The sequence below is a fragment of the Muntiacus reevesi genome, chromosome 6, assembly GCF_963930625.1.
Source record: "Muntiacus reevesi chromosome 6, mMunRee1.1, whole genome shotgun sequence".
Classification (NCBI taxonomy): Eukaryota; Metazoa; Chordata; class Mammalia; order Artiodactyla; family Cervidae; genus Muntiacus; species Muntiacus reevesi.
In genome coordinates, this window is record NC_089254.1 from 68,269,739 (window position 1) to 68,296,185 (window position 26,447).

At 33.8% G+C, this 26,447-nt stretch overlaps 1 protein-coding gene across 4 annotated transcripts in view; it reads right to left on the minus strand.

The window, feature by feature from the left end:
• The window catches only part of STK31 (serine/threonine kinase 31), a 65,315-nt gene that overhangs the window by 16,847 nt on the left and 22,021 nt on the right, over nucleotides 1–26,447 (minus strand). For 2 of the 4 annotated variants that reach the window (XM_065939186.1, XM_065939185.1), the window contains exons 11-22: nucleotides 23,631–23,753; nucleotides 17,764–17,943; nucleotides 16,068–16,184; nucleotides 14,967–15,086; nucleotides 13,746–13,877; nucleotides 12,461–12,562; nucleotides 10,753–10,833; nucleotides 8,983–9,108; nucleotides 8,253–8,378; nucleotides 6,652–6,738; nucleotides 5,807–5,956; nucleotides 1,944–2,066 (exon numbers count right to left, since the gene is read on the minus strand). In XM_065939186.1, the coding sequence (XP_065795258.1) occupies nucleotides 1,944–2,066; nucleotides 5,807–5,956; nucleotides 6,652–6,738; nucleotides 8,253–8,378; nucleotides 8,983–9,108; nucleotides 10,753–10,833; nucleotides 12,461–12,562; nucleotides 13,746–13,877; nucleotides 14,967–15,086; nucleotides 16,068–16,184; nucleotides 17,764–17,943; nucleotides 23,631–23,753 (1,467 nt within the window). The remainder of the gene's footprint in view (nucleotides 1–1,943; nucleotides 2,067–5,806; nucleotides 5,957–6,651; nucleotides 6,739–8,252; nucleotides 8,379–8,982; nucleotides 9,109–10,752; nucleotides 10,834–12,460; nucleotides 12,563–13,745; nucleotides 13,878–14,966; nucleotides 15,087–16,067; nucleotides 16,185–17,763; nucleotides 17,944–23,630; nucleotides 23,754–26,447) is intronic. The other 2 variants (XM_065939189.1, XM_065939187.1) reach the window with 2 other exon arrangements.

The window sequence follows — 26,447 nt, forward strand, 5'->3', positions numbered from 1 at the left end:
CACGTAAGATTTCTTTTTTTTCCCCAAGTTATGGAACTGTTGTGTATCCTAATTGTAGTGATGAGTATACTAATCTACAGTATGTTAAAATTCACAGAACTGAACACCAAAATCCAATGAACTGTACTACAAGATAGTTTAAAAATAAAATTTTTAAAAGACCTCAGTCAACATTACAGAAGAGCAGGAATTCAGCACAACAATAGTGTCACATTCATAAAGCTCTTTACTACCAGCTAATGAAGAAGTGCCATTACCATACTTAAGTGATATTTTATGATAACTCTCAGGAACATAAGAACATTTGAGACATTTAGTTTCATCCTTATGATGTAAAGAATAAAGAGATTACTGAAGCAATGACAAAAATCATGCCAGTACAATAATCATTTGTATGGCTATCATGGTTCTACGAAACTAGACAACTTTAAATACATATGACAACATAAGGCTAAAACTTACATAGGATTAACTGGGGCATGGGATTCCCACTGATTACTACTTGGGTAGGTATAAACACCCTTTTAATAATAGCTTTATTGAGGTGTAAGTCATGTACACTAAACCACGTGCATTTAAAGTATATATGATATATACTCCTACAAAATCATCATCACTATCGATGAACATGGTGATCATGCCAAAAACATTTCCTTGTGCCCTTTTGTAATCTATCCCTCCCTGCCCCTCTATCGTCAAACCCCAGATCACTGCAAATCTCCTATCACCGTTGGTTAAGTTTGCACTTTTTAGAATTCTATATAAAGAGAACCATAAGTATGCATTCTTTCTTTCCTTTGGCTTTTTTAACTTCAAAGAATTATTTTGAGATTCCTCCATATTACTGGGTATAAAGGCATACTTTGGAGGCAGTAAGAATTCAGTTCTAGACCACTGCAATGAAGTGAAAATTGCAATAAAAAAGTGAGACAATTTTTTTGGTTTCCCATAGCATATTAAATATGCAATAGCATTATGTCTAAAAAACAATGTACACACTTTAAGAATACTTAATTGCTAAAAAATGCCAACCATAATCTGACAATGCAGAGTTGCCACAAATCTTCAGTATATAAAAAACACAGTTATCTGCAAAGTGCAATAAAGTGAAGAGCAATAGTACAAGGCATGCTTGTATTAATACTTCATTCCTTTTTATTACTTAGTAGTACTCCAATGGGGCTTCCCTGGTTGCTCAGGGGTAAACAATCTGCTTGCCAATGCAGGAGACGCGGGTTCAATTCCTGGGTCAGGAAGATCTCCTGGAGAAGGAAATGGCAACCCACTCCAGTATTCTTGCCTGGAGAATCCCATGGACAGAGGAGCCTGGTGGGCTACAGTCCACGGGGTCACAAAGAGTCGGACACAACTTAGCAACTAAATAAAAACGATAACAAGTATTCCAATGGATATGCAGTAGACTATTTATCCATTTACCTGTTTATGGACATCTGGGTTCTCCCACTTCTTGTTATTACGAATGTCTCTACATGTTCAGAGACATTTTAATATACTGAAGAAAATGACTTCAGATCATCATCACTTTCTTATACTGAAATATAACACATCTGTATGTATATATCTACACACACTATATATCCCTGTATAATGCATTATTATAAAGGCAAAAATGACCTTTTCTCCTCATTGTTTTCCTGTGAAAAGTGAAAGTGTTAGCTGCTCAGTGGTGGCAATCCTGAGCTTCCCTCATGGATCACAGTAAAAAATCCGCCTGCAATGCAGGAGACCTGGGTTCTATCCCTGGGCTGGGAAGATCCCTTGGAGGAGGTAATGGCAATCCATTCCAGTATTCTGGAGAATTCCCATGGACAGAAGAGTCTGGTGGGATACAGTCCATGGGAAGGCAAAGAGTTGGACATGAGAGAGCAACTAAGCACTTAACAACAAAATGACTGATTTGTTTCAATAAAAATGTAACATACCCACAATAAAAGGCAGCCATAAGCATATAAGTCAGAACTTGGAGAAGCAGGTTTTCCCATTTTCAGTTCAGGTGATAGCAAACTTAAGTCACCAACCATCATGTTCACTGAGGCTCGCTGACTCTACAAAACAGTAGGTCAAATATTTTAGAGGCAACACAGTTGGGGCAGCTTTCTATGAAGCAATGTGCATTTAATCAACACAAAAAATATTCATTTGAAATATTTTATTCTCTCTCTGCTTTGAGATATTTTAACCTAATTTCAACTATTATAAACAGCTCTTAAAATCAGTCTCATGAAATTTAACAGTGAGACTATGGTTACACTGCACATTGTAGACTCCAGATTAAATATTAAGAGTCACTGAATCAATAAAATTTAGTACTTTCTTTAAAAATACACTTCATAAGGGCAAGAGGCAGTGCTATTTTCTAACTCTGAAAATTATAAGTAATTTTTAAAAACACACTTTCCTTGCCTACTGACCATTTTCTAAGTATACCATATCTAATGTGTCAAAAGGATGATCAATTACAAGAACATGAACCCTGGATTCAGATAAACCTTGACTGCAATACTCACTCTGTCATTTACTTGCTATATGACCGTTGGCTTTAATCTCTTTGAGCCTAAATTAATTAATTTGTCCAAAGGAAATTAACTTGTAACTACCTTAGAGTTATTGAAAGGTAAAGGTAATCACCACACTAATTATTAGTATATATTGCTAAGTGTTAATTGTCTTCTCCTACCATCCTTATCCTTGCTTCTCAGAGTAGGATAGTTTGGAAGTAATACTTCCAAAGACCAGTAGCTATACTAACACCTGGGAACTTCTTAGAAACACAAAATTTCCACTGCAGAAATGCTGAATAAAAACCTGCATTTTATGCACACTTGAAACATATAATGTCATATACTAATTTCACCTCAATTTCTAAAAACTGCATTTTAACAAGATACCCAGGAGAATCACATGCAGTGTAAAGTCTGAAAAGCAATGTTTTTGACTATGGACTACTTTTCAAATTACTCTTCTTCCAGTTAGTACTTCAACAGAAATTAGGATAAAAAAATGAAGCAAGAGGTGAGTTCAATTCATATTTCAGAATAAATCATTTTAAGGGTTTCCCCAGTGGCTCAATGGTAAAGAATCCACCACAGTGCGGGAGACACACAAGATATGGGTTTGATCCCTGGATTGAGAAGATCTCCTGGAGGAGGAAATGGCAAAACCCACCCCAGTATTCTTGCTAGGAAAGTCTCATGGACAGAAGAGCCTGGCTGGGGCGGTCACAAAGAGTCGGACACGACTGAAGCAACTGAGCACGCAAATAACAGCTGACAAATCAGTATAAAACAGGAAGAATACCTTGGACTCATATTTATAGCTGAGAGAATGGCATGCCTTGGTAAACTAATCAGGATTCCTAAGAATAGAGAACTTTTAAAAACACACAGTTCAGTTATTTTTCAGATGTTATCCTAATCTTCAAATAAATATAAACCTTTCAGCAAATTTTATTTGTATAAATTCTCTATAATCAAGCATTTCATTACAGTTTTACATTTTTATTTTCTCATCTTTTTGAGGTACCACATGAAAACCACTGAAACTGTACATAAACAGGTGGCATTATTCTATGCCCTGTAGGTGACCAATGTAAAGCATTCGGACTTTTACTAGTCAAAAGGGAACTCCACACACAATAAATATTGGCAAGGATGTTGAGAAACTGGAATCCTCATATTATCACTGATGAGTATGTAAAACAGTCCAGACACTTTGGAAAACAGCTTTGTTTCTTAAAAAGTGAAACTCAGACATCTACCATATAACCCAATAATTCCTTCCCTAGGAAAACATATCTCCACACAAAAACTTGGATACTGATGTTCACAGAAGCATTATTCATAATAATCAAGAAGTAGAAACCCAAGTACCCACAAACTGATGAATGTAAAAACAAAGTACAGTAAATCCATACAATGAAATACTATTTGGGCATTTTAAAACCATAATAAAAAAAGACACATGTACCTTAATGTTCACTGCAGCACTATTTACAATAGCTAGGCCATGGAAGCAACCTAGATGTTCATCAAAACAGATCAACGGATAAAGAAGTTGTGGTATATATACCCAATGGAATATTATTCAGCCATATAAAGGAATGCATTTCAGTCAGTCCCAATGAGGTGGATGAACCTAGAGCCTATTATACAAAGTGAAGTAAGTCATAAAGAGAATGACAAATATTATATATTAATTATATATATGGAATCTAGAAAGATGGTACTGATGAACCTATCTGCAAGGCAGCAGTAGAGACAGACATAAAGAATGGACTTAGGGACACAGCTGGGGAAGGAGAGGGATAGGAAGAATTGAGAGAGTATCAATGAAACATATGGATTATCATGTGTAAAATTATTAAATTGGTGCAAAAGCAATTTCAGTTTTGCACTGTTGAACTTTACCATTAGATACTGGAATACATTCTGAAATAAATGTGGTTATGTTATAAAAATTTTTTTTAGAAAAGCAATGAAGTTCAGGCACATGCTACAAGATGGATAAATCTTGAAAACATTATGCAGAATGAAATATGCTAATCACAAAAAGCCACATAATATGATTCCATACGCAGAAAATGTCCATAGTAAGTCCACAGGGACAGAAAGTGGATCAGTGGTTTCCAAGAGACTTAACAGAGGAAGAAAGGAGGAGTGACTGCAAAGCGGTATAGGGTTTCTTTCTGAGGGTGATAAAAATGTTTCAGAATTAAGACAGTGGTGACTGTGGGTCTATATATACCCACAGTGGTGACTGTGGGTATATATATATACCACAACTTCTTTATCCGTTGATCTGTTTTGATGAACATCTAGGTTGCTTCCATGGCCTAGCTATTGTAAATAGTGCTGCAGTGAACATTAAGGTACATGTGTCTTTTTTGATTATGGTTTTAAAATGCCCAAATATTGTGACTATATTAAAATTAGTACTGAAATGCACACATTATACGTGAATTATATTTTAATAAAGAGAAATGCTCCCTTGTGATTGTATTTTGAAACTACTTACTCTACCAAAAAGAAAAAAATATCACAATATTCTATTTGATATATGTTATTCCTACAAACTGCCTCTTCTAAGGTAACATGACACCAAATTAATAGCCAATGTCATCAAACTAGAACTTAAACTAAATGGAAAAGTCCAAGATTCCCAAGTTTCTAAAAATGCCCACCAATCAAAAAATAGCAAAGCATGTATATCTAAATCTAATCCTTTGATTGGGAGAGCACCAGCAGATGGGGAGACAGGAGATGGCCATCTACTTTTCCTTGTGTATTCTAGCAATTAAATTCTTGATGACCATAAAATAACTGTTGTTTGCTGTTGTTATTTGGTCTCTAAGTTATGTCCCACTCTTTTGTGACTCCATGGACTGTAGCCCATCAGGCTCCTCTACCCATGGGATTTCCAAGACAAGAATACAGGCATGGGTTGCCATCTCCTTCTCCCAAGGATTGAACCCACGTCTCCTGCACTGACAGACAGATTCTTTACCACTGAGCCACCAGGGAAGCTCCAACTGATAAAATAATTAATGCTAATATTGTCAATGCCAACGACTATAATTTCAGGTTGCTCCTAAAACTTAGGTTAAAAAAAATTTAATGAACAAATTTAGAAACTCTTGCCCTAGCATCTAGCTGATAACAGAGTAATAGCTTACACTACATGACAAACCTTAAGGCAAAGATCTTATAATAAATTACCATATGATGCAAAAGTACCTAATAATACTAAATGAAATCTAGAACTTATTTATAAAACCACTATATTTTACCACAGATTTGGTGAAGTCAAAATCTCCAACAATTCCATGTTGACGGTTTAAAGCAAAAACATTGTTCTGATGAAGTGATCCATGAATTATGTCAGCCTTGTGCAATGTATGAAGGCCCTGGGCTACACCTTTCATGACCTTTAAAGCTTCCTATAGATAACACAAAAAGAAGTCAGGAAGTAGACAAATCATTTTAATAACTGAACATTTTCTCTACTTAAAAGACTTTTTCAGAAGTGACTAAGCTTCCTCAAAATGAACCTTCAAAAACAATATAGCACAGAGAAAGAATTAAAGGCCAGAAGTCCTGATTATGTAACTGGTAATATCATGTAAACATATATATCACATATGTGTGTGTATATATATGTTTAATATGACTTAGAGACTATAATCTTTAAGAAGACTTGAATTACAAACAATGACCATAGACCATCTAGAAAAGAAAAGAGGCTGAAAGAGTGTTACTGTGCAGAAAGAATCAGGTCATTGTTTACTGTTATTACTAATTCAAATTTACAACAGAAATGAAAGCTACTGCTTAAGACCAAGAGCTATACTATACAATTTACATACAACACAGTCTAATAGTTATAAGGATTACGCTTTGGTGCCAAAAAGTTCCAACCTCAAGTCCTAGCTCAGCCTCTGGATGAGGAACCCTGTACCAGTCACTTTAATCTCTGTAAGCATCACTTTTCTAATCTGTATATAATGGGATAACTCATATCCCAGGGGTGATGTGACTGTACACTGAAAGTGCGCAGCATACCCTCAACAAACTTTAGGTGATACTTTCTCACTAGACACATCTATGGAAATAATGTGTTTTTTTTTTTACTTACTTCTGAAGTTAAAGGCATGCTGGACTGAACAGCATTCAGATTTGCCCTAGGATAATATGGGACCATCAGATAAACCATAGGATCAGACTAAGAAGCAAAACAGGAAATGAGAATCTAAGTGAAAAATTCTTCAATACATCTTCAGTATACAATGATTGTACAAAATAATTTTTCCACAAAGAATTACTACTCTGCTATGCAAAATCTTTTAAATTTAATTAGGTCTCAATTGTTTACTTTTGCTTTTTTCTTTTGCTTGGGAGACTGATACAAGAAAACACTGCTAACAATTTATGTCAAAGAGTGTTTCATATATATTCTTTTCTAGGAGCTCTATGGTTTCCTGTCTTACATTTAGGTATTAAACTATTTTGAGTTTATTTTTGTATATGGTGTGAGGGAATGCTATAATTTCATTGTTTCATATGTCACTATCCAGCTTTCCCAGCACCACTTGTTGAAAAGATTGTCTAAATAAACTTAAAAGCTTTGAACAGCAGAAGAATCCATCAACAAAATGAAGACAATCTATGGAATAGGAGAAAATATTTAAAAAATGATGTGACTAACAAGTAGTTCATATCCAAAATATACAAGCAGTTCATACAACTTGATATTAAAAACAAAAATAAGCAGAATAGATGTTTCCAGAGAAGACATATAGATGGCTAACAGGCACAGGGAAAGATGTTCAGTATCACTAATTATTAGAGAAGTGCAAATCAAAACCACAATGAGCTAGCTATCACCTCACAGCTATCAGAAGGGCTATCATCAAAAAAATCTACAAAAAAAGAAATTTTGGAGAAGATATGGAGAAAAGGGAGCCCTTACATTTTTGGTGGTAATGTAAATTTTGGTGGTAATGTGGTGGTACAGTCACTAAGGAAAACAGATGGAGTTCCTTAAAAAACTAAAAACAGAACCACCATACAATTCAGCAATTCTACTTCTGGGTATATATCCATAAAACAGTAACAACAACAACAAAAATCCTAAAGATATATACACTTCAGTGTTCAAAACAGCACTATTTACAGTGGTCAAGACATGGATGTAACCCAAATGTCCATTTACAAATGAGTGAATTAAGAAGATGTGGTATATACAATGGGATATATATTGCCATTTGCCGCAATGTGGATGGACCTAGAGCATATTATACTTAGTGAAATAACTCAGAGAAATACAAATACTATATGATACCACTTATATATGGAATCTAAAAAATAATACAAATGAATATATATACAAAACAGAACCAGACTCACAGACATAAAAAACAAACTGTGGTTACCAAACAGGAGATGGAAAGTGTAAGGGACATATGAGGGGTATGGGATTAATAGATACAAGCTATTATATATAAAATAGATAAGCACAAAAGATTTACTATGTAATACAGGTAATTATACCCATTATCTTACAATGGAATATAATCTGCAAAAATACTGTGCTATGCTGTATACCTGAAAATAACACAAAATTGTAAATCAACTATATATTCAATTAAAAATTAAAAGGAATTACTTCTGTAAAGCTTGTAACTAAAACATTTTAAATAAAATATTTTCTGAAAGAGATTAGCATAAAAACTTTACCTTACACAAAAATAAGAATATTAGTGGTAGCAGTCCAGATTCTCCTTGAGCTTCTCTCCAAGCTCTGTGATAGGCAGCTGCTCTCTGAATTACCCTGGCTTCTGTGTCGACATCCACAGAATAGCCCTTTTACCAAAAAAACAGGAAGTAGAAGTCCTAAGATTAAAATCTCACTATAATTATATATCATTTCAACTTAAATTTTATGTAAGTTAAAATACATCTAAATTTATTTTTTAATTGCATGAGTAGTTTTCCTATCTGCTTTAAATGATATAATTTTAAAAGAAAAGAACAATTCTATCAGTAGCTTAAAATATAGTCTACAATATATACTAACTAAGGCCAAATTAATTATCCAACTATTATGATTAACAGTTTTGCAGGTCAATGAAGAGAAGAAATCAAAGAATAAAAGACTGTGTTGGCAAAATAGTTGAGATTTAAAATATAAACATAAGAAAAATAAGAACTTTGAAGGGCTCTTAGCTAGATCATATTAAGTTCTCCTGAAAAAAGAAAAGCAAGTATATCCTATTAAAAACATATATTATTTAGGGAAATGAGGGAAACTTTAAATACAAGGTAGTTATGGCAACCAAACTGGAAACATAATCATACCAGCTAATTCATATAATTTAGAAAATAAACAGTGGGTCTTTACTTTCCTATAAAAGTACCCAAAGGTACTTCTCTGAATCTCCCACAAGTCCAGAGAACTTAAACTTACCTTTAAAAGAATTATCTGCCCGTTAACCTCAGAACATATCAAAGGACGCTTGCTGCTAAGCTCCTTCATAGGCTCAGCATCAAGAAGATCTCTTTCCAAGCTCATTGTAAGAAGACCACCAGAGTTCTAAGAACAAGTTTTTGTTACAGTTCAAGAAACCAAACAACCACAGCACTTTCAAATAACAAAATTAGTTACATACCATCAGATGGATTGGATATCATGAACTCTACTGCAGACACCAATAAAATAAAAATATTTAAAGTTTTATATTTTTACTATTTCCTGGCACTTGAATTCCACCCAGAATGTAATCACCATACACTTAATCATGCTACACCTCTATAAGAGATTCTGAAAATGACCGGGATGAACCCTGCTTCCAAGGAACCCTGATGTTTACTTGGGAAACTTAATGTGTTTCCTAAAAAATATTAAAATGATGAAAAATAAAAAGGCTATAGAATGGGAATGAGAAGTTCAAAAATTAAGACTAACACAGTTCTAGGAACTAACAGAGTTCTAACACCCCCTGCCTCTGTTTGAAATGGAACCCTCAAAATTGAAAATTTCTTTCAAATAATTTAATTCTACTCTGTATTCCTGTATACTGTATTCTGTACACATTTTAAAAGGAATAATTTCTTGCACTAAAACATGACTATCGACATTTTAAATCAAGTTGAGATTTACTGTGGTATAGTCTTATTAATAATAACAGGGACTGTGAAATTATTTTGCTTTTTTAAGTGTTGTAACCATATTTAAGTAATCCACAATATATAATAAACCTACAGGGATTTCCTAAAGCACATATCACAGGAAAATACTTTAAAATAATTAAGGGTATCCATAAGCCATGATTCTACCTTTTTATAATCTTTCACAATAAAACAGATTAGTGTATTTTTGAAATTAATTTTCAAGCCCCATATGGTATCACATACTTATTCATGCATCCTACATAAAATAGTCTCTAAGCAAAATTAAATAATTGCAAGAAAAATCTCACACTATTTTAAAGTCTAGTCTGAAAAGATTATTCAGTAATTGCTTTAACAGTTTACAGGATTTTAATCTTATATATTTTCAGTTCAGACATCTATGTGAACATTCCTTTAGGTACTATATTTAAGCTATTATCATGAACTTAATGACAATGTTAAAGAATAAACATCTCCTCTAGACCCTCATGGGCAGCAGACAAAATAATAAAACATAGAGTTAACAGACTCTGCTCTGAGAGCTAGAGTTTACCAATCCTGCTCCACAATGTCCTAACATACTGATCTCCTAGCTTTGAATCCTGACTGCCTAGAAAATCATACTCACATTAACGTATCTACCTTAACTTCTACCTCAACTTCTCCAGGATAATTTTTCCAGCCTGCTTTAAAAGACACATTCTGTTTATAAATTCTTCATGACTATCAGAGTCCTGCTTTTATTCTAACTTTTAGAACAGGAGGCAAAATTGCTTCATCATTTCAAAAAATAAACACCTTTAATTCAAATAAGTGCCATGCAAAATGTTTTCTCTTTAGTCATGAGAAGAGAAAATACAGAAAACATGCAAATTGATATAAAAATTAAAATACAGTATGCAAGTATGAAAGAGAGTCTTGAGAAAGTCCTAACAATACTAAAAATCATTCAGCAGAAACATTTTTATAGTGAGAATATTATAGATTTAACATTGACACATAATTGTAACATCATCACTTTTCAGCACTCTGCATAGCAGTAATTCTCAAAGGAAACAAAGCTTACCATGTACTTCAGTAATCCTATTTCAGGATGAAGCAGAGGAAGCTCAGGGAACCATTTTTGTACTAAGCTACTCAGCTTCGCCTAAATTTTAAAAATAAATGTTTTTATTATAGATCAATGTATATTCAACTGTATATCCTGGTACCTCCCTTATTAAACATCTAACAAGATTTCTTATCTAATAATATATATATAACCTCATAAGACATAAAATCACTGATTTTGCCTTCTACTACAATAAATGAAAACCAAGCTTCAACTTGGATCTAAATTAACCACCTTACTAACAGAAGAAAAAGTTAATTACAAATTTTAAGCTTGGCTTACATATACAGGTACAAAATCTTGCCTATAGTCAAAGTCCACACTCACTTCCAAGCTAAAATGAAAAAAATGTGATGAAAAATCAACTGGAATCATAAATTGTCACTACTTCTCAAAATATAAGAACACAGTAACATTTTAAAATACTGGCTATTTCATTTAGGAAAAAAAATAAATCATAAAAGCCTGAAAAGAAAAAAATAAATATGTAGCTCTACAAAAGCTACTTTGAAGCAAATGTGTTAACTGAATATCCTTAGAAAAGTCACTTATCACGTTTTATTCAGTAAAATTTCCAGACATTTATTAAGTTCACAGGAGACAGTTATTTTATATAAGATTTACAAGGTGAATAATGAAGTACACACACGTAAGTTTGCTACATATCACATAATAAAGTACCTATTATTTTCATAGTACTTTTATTCTTCAGAGCACTGTTTCTTACCTTCCTTTTCTTCCCATAACATCCCTAAAATATAAAATGCAATATTGTTTCCATTTTAAAGACAAGATATGCTGACTGATGCTTCCAAAGTAACAAAAATCAGTGGTGAAACTTACCCTCAACTCAGTAGTTTTATTTTGTAAAATTCAACTAAATTATGGTGCCCTGTTAATGTTTTCACTGAAGTTTTAAGCTAAAATAATAATCATATAGATTTTAATAAAGGAAAAATCTTTGGGCTTTATGTTAAACAGAAAACAAGTAGTGGTGCAAAACTGTCTGTGATATAATCTTGATTCTTGTAAAAATAAGACTAAAAGGAAGATAAGTCAAAAGTTTAATGTAATTATACTACTGTTTGGCAACCTACTCCAGTATTCTTGCCTGGAGAATCCCATGGAGAGAGAAGCCTGGTTAGGCTACAGTCCACGGGGTCGCAAAGAGTCGGACACGACTGGGCGACTTCACTCACTCACCACCGACTGAGAAAGTTACAGATGATATTTCTTTATACTTTTCTGCAATTTTCACATCTGGAACAATGGTTATGAAATATTTTGTCATCAGAAATTGATATCTAAATTCACATAAATATTATTCTATAAACAGTTAGTTGCTTAGTTGTGTCTGACTCTTTGCGACACTGTGGACTACAGACTTCCAGGATCCTCGGTCCAAGGAATTCTCCAGGCAAGACTACCAGAGTGGATAGTCAAGCCCTTCTCCAGGGGATCTTCCCAACACAGGGATCAAACCCGAATCTCCTGCATTGCAGGCAAATTACCATCTCACCCACCAGGGAAGCCCCCATAACAACATAACTATGCCAATAAAACCTTTAGCCTTGTGATTACAGTCCACTTCATAAAAACAGATATTTGAATGCAATTTTTAGAGTTAAAACTAATTCAACATTTCAAAGAATCAAATACTTACATATTCCTCCTGCTCATGATAAATTTCCTGAAAGACACTATTCCGTAACTGAGTTATTTCTTGTTTTATTTTTTCAATCTCAGATCCATCATGGTCATCAGACTTTAACCAGAAAGAAAAAAGTGACTTTACAAGCTTATTAAAGTAGACTGAAAACAAGTTCTTCCTAGTAAGAATTAATGCAACTTCTATGGCAAATCACTGTCTGATTTTTATGTATCCTTCCATATCTAGCACTTAACAGTCCCTCATAACTGTCGAATTAACATTAGTTTAATATTAGTTTATTCTAACCCTGAATTTTCCAAAACCTACAAAAAGGGATTACAAAAATAAAGCCATAAAGTCTATTACATAGATTTTTCTTATCTCTAATTTGCTGTAGATTTTCTGTAAGATGACCAACTGCCACCATAAAATAAATATCAAGAATAGGAACCAGAATACAATTAAATTCCATGGAATCTTTCTCCATGTAAGACTTGATTTTAAAGAATCAGTAAACATGTGGCATGCCTACTACAGGAAAAACAATGTAGGACTCATAAAGACTCTGTAAATACTAATGATAATAAGTCTCCTTAGAAAGTACATGTCTTTAAGGTTAGATGTATTTCTATAAAGTTAAAAAATTAAACTAAAAAAGACCTCATGTCCTACAGCCCAGAATAGGATAAAACTAGAAAAATTTTAAACTATTAAATTAGTTCCACTCCAAGCTTAACTGCTCCAATGAGGAAGAAAGCTAATTCAAGTTGCATTAAGATATAATGTAAACCCCTTTGATAAGTAAATGGAATTTATTCACAAAGTTTCAACCCTAAAGGCTAAAAGTGTCCTAATTCTTCTTGTTCTATTGCATGTGTAAACAATTTAAAATATCTGCAAGAAAATACTACGTCCAGCCGTTAAAAAGAGAGTTAACAAAAGATATCCTGATCTTTATGACAAAATCCTACCTTTGGGGGAGCACCCTGTCACCTCTCAGCATGTAACAGGCTTGTTTTTAATAGACATTGTTAACAGTCCAAGTGAAAAGTTTTTTAAATTACTCAAAAACATTTATGTTAGTAACAACCAAAGCAACCATGTAAAATGTTTTTAGAAAACATTTCATGACATAGAAAAATGTTTTACATTATTAAGGTAGTAACTTACACAGATGGAAAAAGAGAGAAAATATATAAAACAAAAAGTGAATAATTTTAAAGAGTGTATTTAAGAAGCAGACCACAAGTAAAATTAGGTACACACAGAGTTCATTAAGAACCAACTGTTTTCTTACTTCTTCCAAATTATTCTTTTCAACCAATTTCCATCTCAGTCGAGCCTTTAAGCTTTTCAGTGTCTTTTTAATGGAGAGCAAGTGATCCACGCTGGGGCTCTTATTTAAACATTCAATAATCTGTTTCTTAAACTAAGTGAGAGAAAGAGTTGTTATATTTTCAACACACAAACAGTAATATTTATTGAACAGTCATCTGACCACTCTAACTCTCTATTAAGATTCAATTAATATTTACTGAGTTCAGATTGAAATAAAAAATTCTACAATTTTCAACAAGACAATTCTACCCACTGACTTCTTGATTTTCTGCATATCTATTTAGAAGAATATCATTCTAGCAATCAAAGGAGCAAAGGTAAAAAATATTTCAAGCTGGACATACAGTGAGACACAGTTTGCTACAGAAAATACAAAAGGGAATTTCCAGTGAGGGTGTAAACTGAATTTATCTTTTGCAAAAGTAGTTTGACAACATATATCAAGTTTCAAGAATATTCATTCCTTCTGAATAATTAATTAATGATTTTTAGGAAATCTACTTGAGGAAATAAACAAGATTATGTACAAAAACTACATACAGTTTCAAGGTAAAAAAAATGGAAGTAAACTTAATATCTAACACAGATGAAAGGTTAAATAACATCATATATCTATGCAAGAGATGATGTTTTATTCACTTACAATCACAGTATAGAAGAATTATTAATCATACGGGAAAATATTCAAGAAAAATCATTAAATGACAAAAAACATTTTCAAAACAGTTTACAAAATGATGCAACACACATAATATTCATATGTACAAATAATTTACCATTCAAAAAGGAAATATGCTGAAAACTAGCACTGAATATCTCTTAAGCTAAGGGGAATACAATCAATGTTTTTATTTCTACTCCTTATCTTTCTGTATATAGCAAGTTTTCTACTGTAAAGTTGTAAAAGCAGAAAGAAAAAGATATCTAAGTTATGTTTTGGAGAGTGTAAGAAAAACCAAAGATTTAAAAAAAAAAATCTCAATGTATTTTATCAGTAAAATTGCCATTTCCACTATAGGGTGAGTTTAATTATAAACCAGCTAACAACGGCTATAGTATTTTTCCAGAAATAGTAAATAATTTATCTACACACTGAGTGTTAACTACTTAAGAAAAGTTTAAGTATTAAAAATTTCAAAGCATCTGTATATAACACCAATAATATAAAGCATACTCCAACCTCAACACTGTCCTTGTACTTGGATTGTACTGTGGCAATAAGGCATTCCTCTGAATGGATCTTTTGTAGTACTTGACTACATGTTTTTAAAATGATCTCCTTGTCTGCATCACCTTGTTCCTAAATGAAATTACACACACAGAATTATATATAAAGGAGTACAAAATAATTAAAACTTTTGATAACAATGGACAAAATTCAAAATGATACCTTTAACAAATTTGTATATTTCAAAATATTTTTTAAACATAGATCTTTTTCTAGGGAGAAGAGAAACTGATGTCAAAGATGTTCATATGGGAAATTTTATTCCCATAACACTATTATTCCTAAAGCTGTCTAAACTAGAGCATTAAAAGAAATCAGGAATACTACTATGCTAAATATAAAAACTAAACAATATATAGAACTTCAAAACTATTTTTATTAACAACCATGTCTAAAATCAAGCCTGACAAAACCATCTAAAAAAGGACAACTTGACAGTTGATGGTGGGGAAATACAGTAATGCATATGTATTTTTTTAATGTCACTTTGTATAAAATTACAAAGGGAAAAGAGAAACAAGCAAAATAAAGAACATAATCAACCAAAATAAACAATATAACCAAAATAAAGAACATAACCAATTTAGTAAGCAACCTAAAAAGCTGGTTAGGAGTCTCAGTGAGCAGTATTAACATTACAAAATACACTAATTTTTAGCTTTACACAGAATATATACAGTACAGAAAGAGAGCTACTAATCAATCTTGTGTATTCACTTCCAAAAGGTCTCTCAGATTTTATTTCAAGTTTTTACAAACTCTGAAGAGTCTTATCTTGCGGTTACTGGGTATGACAGACTTAAGAATTAAGTGCTATTGAAATCTGACAGAATCAGATTAACCTAAAAGTTGTTTTCCTAGAATTAAACATTTTTTTTATTGATGTGAAATATCCTACTAAAATGAAAATATTACCCTGTGGAAGAATAAGACTTCTCATTGTGTTTGAATTAGAACTTGGCAGTATTAGTATTTCAGACAGGCTTTTTTACAAGGAAAGCTAAGCCTACCTAGTTAAAAAAACACTTAGCTTTAAGGAATATCAGTACTCACAATCTGAGATATCTCCAGCTCCTTGCAGACACCTGACTCGGTATTCTCCAGGATTTCATCAATATTATCAATTGTGTCATCAGAAACCAGTGATTCTTCCACAGACAGATCAAAGGCCTCATTTGTAAAAATAAAAACATGAATTATCTCATTTAATTATTTCAGTTAGTATTATATCCTTATACTTGGAGCAGAGCATTAGCCTATGTATTGCATAATGTGGGGGAAATAAACATTAGAAATATAAAGTACTACCTTCAAAAACCTTGTGCATGGGAAAAGAAAAGGTACACACACCTTACACACTTAAAGAAAATACAGATTTTGTTAAAGTAATTAGTGGTTAAGACAGATGAGAGGACAATACAGAGGAAAAGTATGAGAAAAAAACAGGGACAAGACCAAGATGTTTTGAGGGAATAATTAAAAGAGACTGTCCAACTAAAAACTGGTAAAGAACGTTGACTGCTCAGGTGGCAAGTTCAAATTGGACAGATGGTAGGTAGACAAAACCAGCCTTTACACAAAGGAATGGGTATGATTATGCCTGATATTTAATGATGACCCACTAGAATTGAGGAATCTAAAGAATAAAAGTTAAAAATTAAACTCTGATAGTTTTCATCTCATTAAGAAAACTAAGGTAATTCCTATCAGGAAACAGACTTTATAATAAGGTACAAAATAGAATAAAATCATGGGTCCAAATTATAATATAGAACATAAAGGTCATAAGCAGTCACTCTGATTTCAGAGGTTCAAATTTGTGATTATGGACGTCTAGATTTGCGAAACAGCAATGGAAATGAAAGATAAGAGACAACCTAAACAGAAGGATGATTCTGAAATAAAACAAGACAAAGAAATAACTTAGTTATGTTAATGAATCTAAAAGAAAGCATCAAAAAAGAAGAATTCTAGAAGTAGCTGGAGATTAAAAGCTTTTTTTTTTTTTTTCCCAAAACAAAGCTAGAAATGTATATTTGGAAGCCAATCACACAGAGAGATAAATGACACCACAGGTGACTTTGGCCTTGCTCAGGAGGTTGCAAAGCAGACAGAATAACAGAGAATCAGTAACAAAATTAGGCTAAAATTCAGTTAGGGTTCTGAGTACATTATACAAACCCATGCCTCAACACCTTTTAGAAAATTATGTAGTGTTTTCACAATAATAAATAGGAACTAAAAAAACTGTAAGACATCTTTTCTAATATTTAATAACAAGACTAATATTTCCCATTTTAGATATCTTTAAGACATTTAAGATCATTAAAACCTGAATGACTTAAACACTGCCAAACATTTTAACCATGACTAGTTAGCCAACTAATGTTAAAACACAAATATCTTTCTAAAAAAGAAACCAAAAAGAGGAAGGCTCTATCTTCTAAAGCACATACCATTATCGCTACACTATAGCTGTAAAATAAACACTTCAGTTGTAATAAACTCTATATATTATCTTACACCTGTTGCTTGACTGAAGTTGTTTTCATATACATCCTCAACAGAAAATGTAAATATGTAAATCCCTCACTCTTCTATCCCAGCATTCTCATTTTTTCTCTTTTTTCTCTCTCTCCCCCCCTCCCTCCCTTGCTCTCAGAAAAAAGTAAATTACATGTGGAAAATTTTAAAATATATATTCCCTGGTTTATGCTACAACATCACCAGGCAACAGAACTCCTGTTACCTTTAAAGTACTCTGGAACCATGCTACAAGACGCTGTATACAAATCTCTGTTTCACTTCTAACACTGGTGAACTCCTCTCTTTTATTACACCTCCAGTCATTAAATTTCTCCAGGATTTCTTCAGAGTTAATTCCTTCTTTGGCCTGTCCATATACTGCTTCTAAAGAGGCTGACAAATCCTGCAGAGAGATACTTCTGTTTATTAAAGTTAATTAACTTTATATTAAGAGTAAGCACCATATTAGAATCTGAGAGACAGTGAAGTGGTATATTGAATCCCTATCTTCGAGAAGTTTATAAATAAAACTTTGAATATCTAAACATAAAAGCATAAAACTACCTAGAAGGTGATTTATCTGGATTATAATAGTAAAAGTTCATTAAATGAATTAAGGTTATAAACAGAAGGCTTTATAGTCTTAGGTTTTTAATTTAGTAGAAAGTATCCTCTTTTCTCTGACTTTACATAAGAATCTATTTTGTCCTGATATGGAAATTTCTAAGGGCTACTGCTAAGTAAAAATAAACACACCAAATTGTACAAATAATTCTAATTAAGGAAAGACATTAAGCATACATATCTAGACAGCATATTAAAAAGCAGAGACATCACTCTGACAACAAAGGTCCATATAGTTTTGATCTTCCCAGTAGTCATGTATGGAGGTGAGAGCTGGACAATAAAAAAGGCTGCGCACTGAAGAATTGATGCTTTCCAACTATAGTGTTGGAGAAGACTCTTGAGTGTCCCTCAGATGCAAAGAGATCAAACCAGTCAATCCTAAAGGAAATCAGTCCTGAACATTCACTGGAAGGACTGATGCTCACGCTGAAGCTCCAATACTTTGGCCATCTGACACAAAGAGCCAACTCACTGGAAATGATCCTGATGCTGGGAAAGACTGAAGGCAGGAGGAGAAGGGGGCAACAGAGGATGAAGTGATTGGATGGTATTATCGACTCAATGGACATGAATTTGAGCAAACTCTGGGAAATAGTGAAGGATAAGGAAGACTGGCATGCTGCAGTCCATAGGGTCGCAAAGAGCTGTACATGATAGAGCTACTGAACCAGAATATACATTTAAAAGCAGTTTTAGAAAGGACTGGAGGAGACAAGAGAGCTTGATGGCTCCCTCCAGGACTAAGACCCGAGAAACATCAGAGAGACAAGAGGAAAACTTAATAGACCCAGAAAATTTTATCACAAAACTGAAAAACCCTTAGAAAGAAAGAAGATGGTCGGTATTTAGCACTGAATGAATACAATCACTGCAAGTAGGAGACAGCCTGTATCACAGCAGAGAATCATCTTGAGAAAAGAGAATTTTCTTCATATGTTCTTCTCTCTTCCTCAGACTGGGCAAGAAAGCAGCAGCACAAACAAGAGGCAATGAGTTTATACAAGCACAGTACAGAAAACTAGATGAGGCAAAAAGTGATAACCAGGACAGAAGAGCTGGCCAAGCATTCTTCCCCTACCCTGAATACCCAGTAGCATTTACACCTAAGGGTAGCAACCCCTGGAAAAGAGGAAAGGCTGATGGAGAGGGACTGAGATGTCCTCTGAAGAGTAAGATTATCTAGAGCAGAAGCCAATAAGTAGTAGTTGAGCCCAGACTGCAACCCTATAAGTTCTGAGAAGCAAGCCTAGCCTATTCCCTAAATCCACCTGAAGTCTCCAAAGTTATGGTCCAAGCTTTCACTCTTCCCAAGGTCCCTCTTCCACACTAACACATACGCACATAACAGCACATCAAGACAGTTGATAATTCTTCAAGAGAATGTGCAGTCCTGAGGAGAAGTACAGAGGATGATGAAATGTGTCAATAACGCAAGCACTCTGAAAGAAATACAACAAACTAAGCCACCTTATAAAAATGAAGCAAAATCAATGGCCCAGATAATAGTAAGAACTCAAAATAAGCATAACAAATCTTCTCAAAAATAGAAAGAATACTGGAAACATAAAGCAAGACCAAGTAATTATAAATAATAACCAACTGAAATTATTAAGCATGAAAGAAATAATTTTTGAAATAAAGAACACAATGGTTTGGTTAAATGGCAGAAGAAATACAGCAAAGAATCAATTAGTGACTATTGATTAGGACAGAAATGAAACTCATATCAACAACTACAGAAATAAGAAAACAATGGATTATTACTGTCAAAAATCTCAAGAAAAAATGGTCTTTGGATCTAAGATATTTTATAGTTCATTAAATAACTATTGAAAAGAGTTTAAAGGTAAGCAACTGCTTAAATATTTGAATTGTTTAAATATGGTATCCTGAGACATTTAATACCTCACAAAATCAACCACTCAAACCCTGCTTTAAAGGACTCTCAGAGAGTACTCTAAAATACAGAGTGAACCAAAAGATATCCAACAATTCATGAAGTAAGAGTCAGAAAATAACTCAACTCTAGAAAGTTTGTTACTTGAGTTATCATATACAATACCTGTAACAATCTGTAAGTAAAATCGTAGACAACAATTGTGGTTGTTTGGTTAGCTGGTATTTGGGAGAGAGATACAGACAGACAAGACCCACCAGAGGCAAGTGAGAATGTTCTAAGGTATAAAGGGAAGAGGGTAAAAAAAGAGGGGAAAAAAATAAATCATGATAAACAGAAACACAAAAATAATCACAGAAATAAGTTCTAATAAAAATAGTAATTATATATAAATCAACTAAGCTACCCATTAAAAGGCAGATTTAAATGTTTGATTCTTTTAAAAAATGATTCACTAGAGTGTTGTCTAAGAGAGACATATAAAATAAAAGGAAGAGAAAAAGAAACTATATATAAGGCAAATAATAACCAGAAAGACAAGTAGGATAAGAATTTTAAAAGGAAACAAAAATAAAATTTTATCCCAAAGCACCTTAAGGGAAAACTATTATTACCTAGTAGTTTAAAAATACACAGTTTAAAATACGTAACAATCATGAATTCATTAACACTTAACAATAAGCTCTGAAATATTTTGAAAAATTAAAGAAAACTAGAATATATATTAACTAGAAAATATAAAAAAATACCAAAACTTACAAAATGATCAGATAAAAAACTAAGCAAAGATACCAAAGATTAAAGTTTCAGATCATAGCTTAAGCTGTAAATCAGAAACTGCACACAAAAAACCCAGAATATATTTTCTTCTTGGATTTATAAAAACAGTCATAAAACATTAACCGTGTATTGTAGGCCACAAAAGAAGCCTCAATAAATGCTAATGAAATCAAATATCATGACATTTCACTTCTTTGCTCTTCATTATAAAAGTATAAGTTATATTGCTTAATTACTTGAAGAAAATAAATAAAAATCTAACTATTTTTCAGCAAAATAAAGAGAAATTTAAGAATAATCTGGTGACAGAAGGGAAGAGTAGAAAGGGAGACAAACCAGATTTGGCATAAAGTCTTTTAAGATTAAACTTTAAAAAGAAAAGAGTCTTAAAATGATCTTGGTTGCTGATCCTTTAACTCTGTAACAGCTAATGAGAAGAAATAAACCATTACAGAGTAAAGAAGCTGCACCGCAGACAGGTGAATTCTTACATCACTGTCCTTTTCTATGCAAATCTTATTTCAACACTCTGGAATAACCTATACTATTAATTCAATTCTACTTAAGAAAATGTTTCAAATAATGGCTCCAATGGTTCCTCAACCATACACAGTAACAGGAAAACTACATCTTTAATCAAATTGCCAACATCCGCTGGATTGTATAAAAACCTAGAGAATTCCAGAAAAAGATCTATTTCTACTTCATTGATTAAGCTAAAGCCCTTGACTGTGCAGATCGAAACAAACTGTGGAAAATTATCTTAAAGAGATGGGAATACTAGACCACCTTACCTGCCTCCTGAGAAACATGTATGCAGGAGGTCAAGAAGCAATAGAACAGGATATGGAACTGTTCCAAATTGGGAAAGGAATACATTAAGGCTGTATATTGTCACCCTGCTTATTTAATTTATATGCAGAGTACATCATGAGAAATGAGGGCTGGATGAAGCACAACTGGAATCTAGACTGTCGGGAGAAATACCAGTAACCTCAGATATGCAGATGATACCATCCTCATGGCAGAAAGCAAATTAAAGAGCCTCTTGATGAAGGTGAAAGAAAGAAGTAAAAAAAGCTGGCTTAAAACTCAAAATTCAAAAAACTAAGATCATGGCATCCAGTCCCACCACTTTATGCATGGCAAACAGATGGGGAAATACTGGAAACAGTGCCAGACTTTACTTTCTTGGGCTCCAAAATCACTACAGATGGTGACTGTAGTCATGAAATTAAAAGACGCCTGCTCCTTGGAAGAAAAACTTTGACAAACCTAGACAGCATATTAAAAAGCAGAGACATTACTTTGCCAACAAAGGTCAGGTCCATATAGTCAAAGCTATGGTTTTTTTCAGTAGTAATGTACAGATACGTGAGCTGGACAATAAAAAAGGCTGAGCACTGAAGAACTGATGCCTTCAAATTGTGGTGCTGGAGAAGACTCAATCTGGAAAGTCCCCTGGATAGCAAGGAGAGCAAAGCAATCAATCCTAAAAGAAACTGGTCCTGAATATTCTTTGGAAGGACTGACACTGAAGCTGAAGCTCCAATACTCTGGCCACCTGATGCAAAGAGACAACTCATTGGAAAAGACCCTGATGCTAGGAAAGACTGAAGGCAGGAGGAGAAGGGGATGACAGAGGATGAGATGGCTGGATGGCATTACCGACTCAATGGACATGAGTTTGAGCAAACTCCAGGAGACAGTGAAGGAAAGGGAAGCCTGGAGTGCTGCAGTCCATGAGGTCACAATCAGACATGACTGAGTGACTGAACAACATCTTCAACCAGGTGGACAGAAAGACACAAGTGCTCAGATGTCCCTTAATAACCTTTTCTCCAGTTTTCCAGCAAGCTTATCCCCTCCCTACAGTCCAAAACAAGATAGCTAGTATTCAGCTTGGTATTAAAGATACTGTCAAAAGCAGTAAAAATTCAAAGATACATAAAATGTAGGAGTAGAAGAGGGTTATTCTGTTCAAATTATATAATCACATAGAAAGCTCAAAGAGTATCAACTGAAAATAACTAAAAAAGAGTTCAGCAGAGTTGCCAGAAAAGCATCAATATATAAAAATCATTAGTTTCCCTCTATACCATCAAAAGAACAAGGGAATTGAAAGTAAGATAGCATTCACAAAAGGAAGCAGAAGTATAAACATCTTGGAGTTAAATGAAGAAAATGCAAGAGGACTTACAGAGAAAATTTTAAACATCATTAAAAGATATAAAAGATCCCAATAAGCAGAAAGAAATACTATGCTAATAGGTGGAATGATAACACTGTTGCGCTCATTCACCTCAAATTAGTCATTTCTGAGATGGCAGGATTTGACTTAAGATAAGGTTCCACAGTATCTTATGAGCTACTGTACTCTATCTACAGATCTTAGAAACCATTATCACTCAAGTATCAAGATCCCTCTCCCTAACTCTGACATAAAGGCTTTACTAGATTTTCTGCAGAAAAATGGCTAACCTGCTTGCTACTACTGCTCCTGTCTCTCTGAGTTTTCCCAATGAATGTTGCTCTAACAAGCCTTATATGCCTGACTATTTTACCTTGCTTGCAGGATAAATACCTACATATATATATATATATAAACATATTAAATATATCAATATAAAATTTTATCATCATTAAAAAGAAACTAGGATTCATCAAAGAAAAGAAAAAGTTCTGCAGCTATCAGTACTGTCTGAAGTCTAAAGGCAAATGCTAATTTCACTTCTCAAATGGTAAACATATTTTAATGTATATTTAATATCTTTTAAAATTCCAACCTGCAATGTTTTTAAGCGTTTATTAAGAGAGAACTCATCAACTTCCAGAATAAAAACTTCTACTGCCATGTACAGCTTCTGTTGTACTTCATTTCTTTCGGCAATCAAAATATTCCCCTCACTCTGAAGGAAGGAAAAAGGGAATAACCAATCATTAATATATCAGGTGTTTTTACACACTGACCTATATGAAAAGAACTGATCTCTTAAAACTAGCAAAATGTAACATTACATTCTCCAACATAGTAATATACAAGACAAACCCCTCTCTTCTTAGATCACCAAACTGACAAAGTTTCTTTCCCTTCATTAGAAATAAGATTTAAATCCCACAATTCTGCTCTGTTCATCTTTACTTTTCCAAAACAATAAAATTTTAGTTAAGAAAATTATACAAGTGTCTGTGACTAATTACATACTGCCTCCTTCCTACTCCCACCCCACGCTCAATTCCTTCATCTATTTATCTTTCAAGATTTAGTTAATCTCCAACAGGATAAAACCTTGAATTCCCCCAAGAAGCTATGCCTGGAAACAGATAATGAGAGATAGCCAAGAACCCTATGCATTAGCTCTATTATAGTTCTTAATAAACTATATTAAAACTACCTATTTATATATTTGTCCTATACCCGAAGTAGACAGAGGGATAGGACCGCGTCTTAAATTTGTGTCTCTACTACTTGTAACAGAGGTACATACACTTAAAAGTTCGAATTTTAGAATACTCTTTTTTGTGTAAACTCAACCAGACCTTTATACAACTAATTATGAAGACAAAAGAAAAGACTCTCTTTCATCACAAGTACCCACGGTGGGCTTTTCTGGTGGTTCAGTGGTAAAGAATCAGTCTGTCAATGCAGGAGACACGAATTCAGTCTGGGAAGCATGCCATGGAGCAGCTAACTAAGCCCATGTGCCACAACTACTGACCCTGTTCTCTACAGCCTAGGAAGCACAACTACTAAAGCCCTGGTGCTCTATATAGCCTGTGCTCCGCAACAAGAGAAGCCACGCATCACAACTAGAGAGTAGCTCCCGTGTGCCAGGACTGGAGAAAAGTTTGTGCAGCAATGAAGACCCAGCACAGCCAAAAATAAATACACAAATAAAAAACGTTTTTAAAAGTACACATGGCAATCAAATTAAAGAATTGTGCAAAATATATAAATGAAAATAACAATCTTAAGACGCAAATTAAATACAAGGGAAATAAAAAGACAACTTTATCTGAGGGACAATCATGCCTCTGTCCTTAATAACCTATAGTAATCTACTCTTCAACCTGTCAAACGAACTATAGGGCAATAAAGCCCAAAATAAGTCCTGAAATGTTAGCAGGAGTGGAGACAAATTGCTTTAAAAATCACATGTGTCCTACTAGAACACCAAATCTGACAGATATAATAAGTCCTTTTTCCCTCCATGTCCTGAATCACTTTCCTATTTTCAAATGACAAAAGTTAAAAAGCAGTTCTTTTTCAATTTTCATCTTACTACATGAAAATAATTGTGAAATATTTTAATGATGGCAGTATGGTTTAAATGGAAATAGACTACACTTTGCAATCAAGACATCTGGCTTCAAATTCCAGATTAACATTTAGAAGTATGTAATCTTGAGCAATTTCCTTAAACCCTGTGGGCCTCATTTTCCCGAGGAGCAAAAATGCCCATGTTTAAAAAGTACCTATACATACGTGTTTCTAAAAGATTCAAAAATTATTACTTCTGTCACCTTTTGTTATCTGCCATCACAAGTGACCAGTAGAGGTCTAACGTGTAAAATAATCCAAACCTAATCCCCTAACCAAATTAAACATTCCTGGCATTTCCAAAGGCTTAGTTACCCTATTTACTTTTCTCATTCAGAGCCAGTTAGGCTGCCAACTGGCCAAACTAAGTATGACTAGGGAATAAGACTTTTAGGGTACAATCTTCAGAGGCAGAAACCACCAATACTTAAGATAGGACAACTCCAAACCCAAGTATAGAGCTCATAGGTACTATGGAAAGCTATGATTATTGTATCAGATATCTTATATGAAAAACATGGAGTTCCACTCAGCTGAGTATAATAAATACAACTCCCACAAGAAAAAATAACCTACACTACCTACACTAATTTGTACCTACACTAATTAAGAATTCACATGAAATATTCCATTCTTCATATCCCTTCCCTACCCACACATAAAGAAAACGAAAGGAAAGCAAAGTCACTCAGTTGTGTCCGACTCTCTGCGACCCCATGGACTGTAGCCTACCAGGCTCCTTCGTTCATGGGGATTTTCCAGACAAAGGCACTGGAGTGGATTGCCATTTCCTTCTCCAGGGGATCTTCTCTACCCAGGGATCGAACCCGGGTCTCCCAGATTGCAGGCAGGTGCTTTACTGTCTGAGCCACCAGGGAGGCACCCACATATAACCACCTCTCAATGGATGGTTAAGAGAGCGTTTACCAGTAAGGCAGAGTCCTGTACTGTAGCACAAAGCATGCCCCTCCCACCAGAAGATCCACATTAGCAGGTGTGGGAGTCATTCCAGCTTATAAGCCTCATGCCCCTTAAAGACCATTCTCTTATAGGTATAGCTTCCAGAGTCCCTCAAGGAGTATGCCCAGTTGTTTAGTATTTGTAGTTTGGAGTTCCTCCTAATCCAGATACAATTTACCAATCAGGGATTTTATTTACCTGAACAATGTTGCCAGTAACATGACTGAAATTTCAATTTATCAAATTACCAAGGGAACAGAGAGAGGTAAATTCTCAGACAAAAGGGGAAAAGATTTTGTTAACCCTTTTCCACAATCACTAC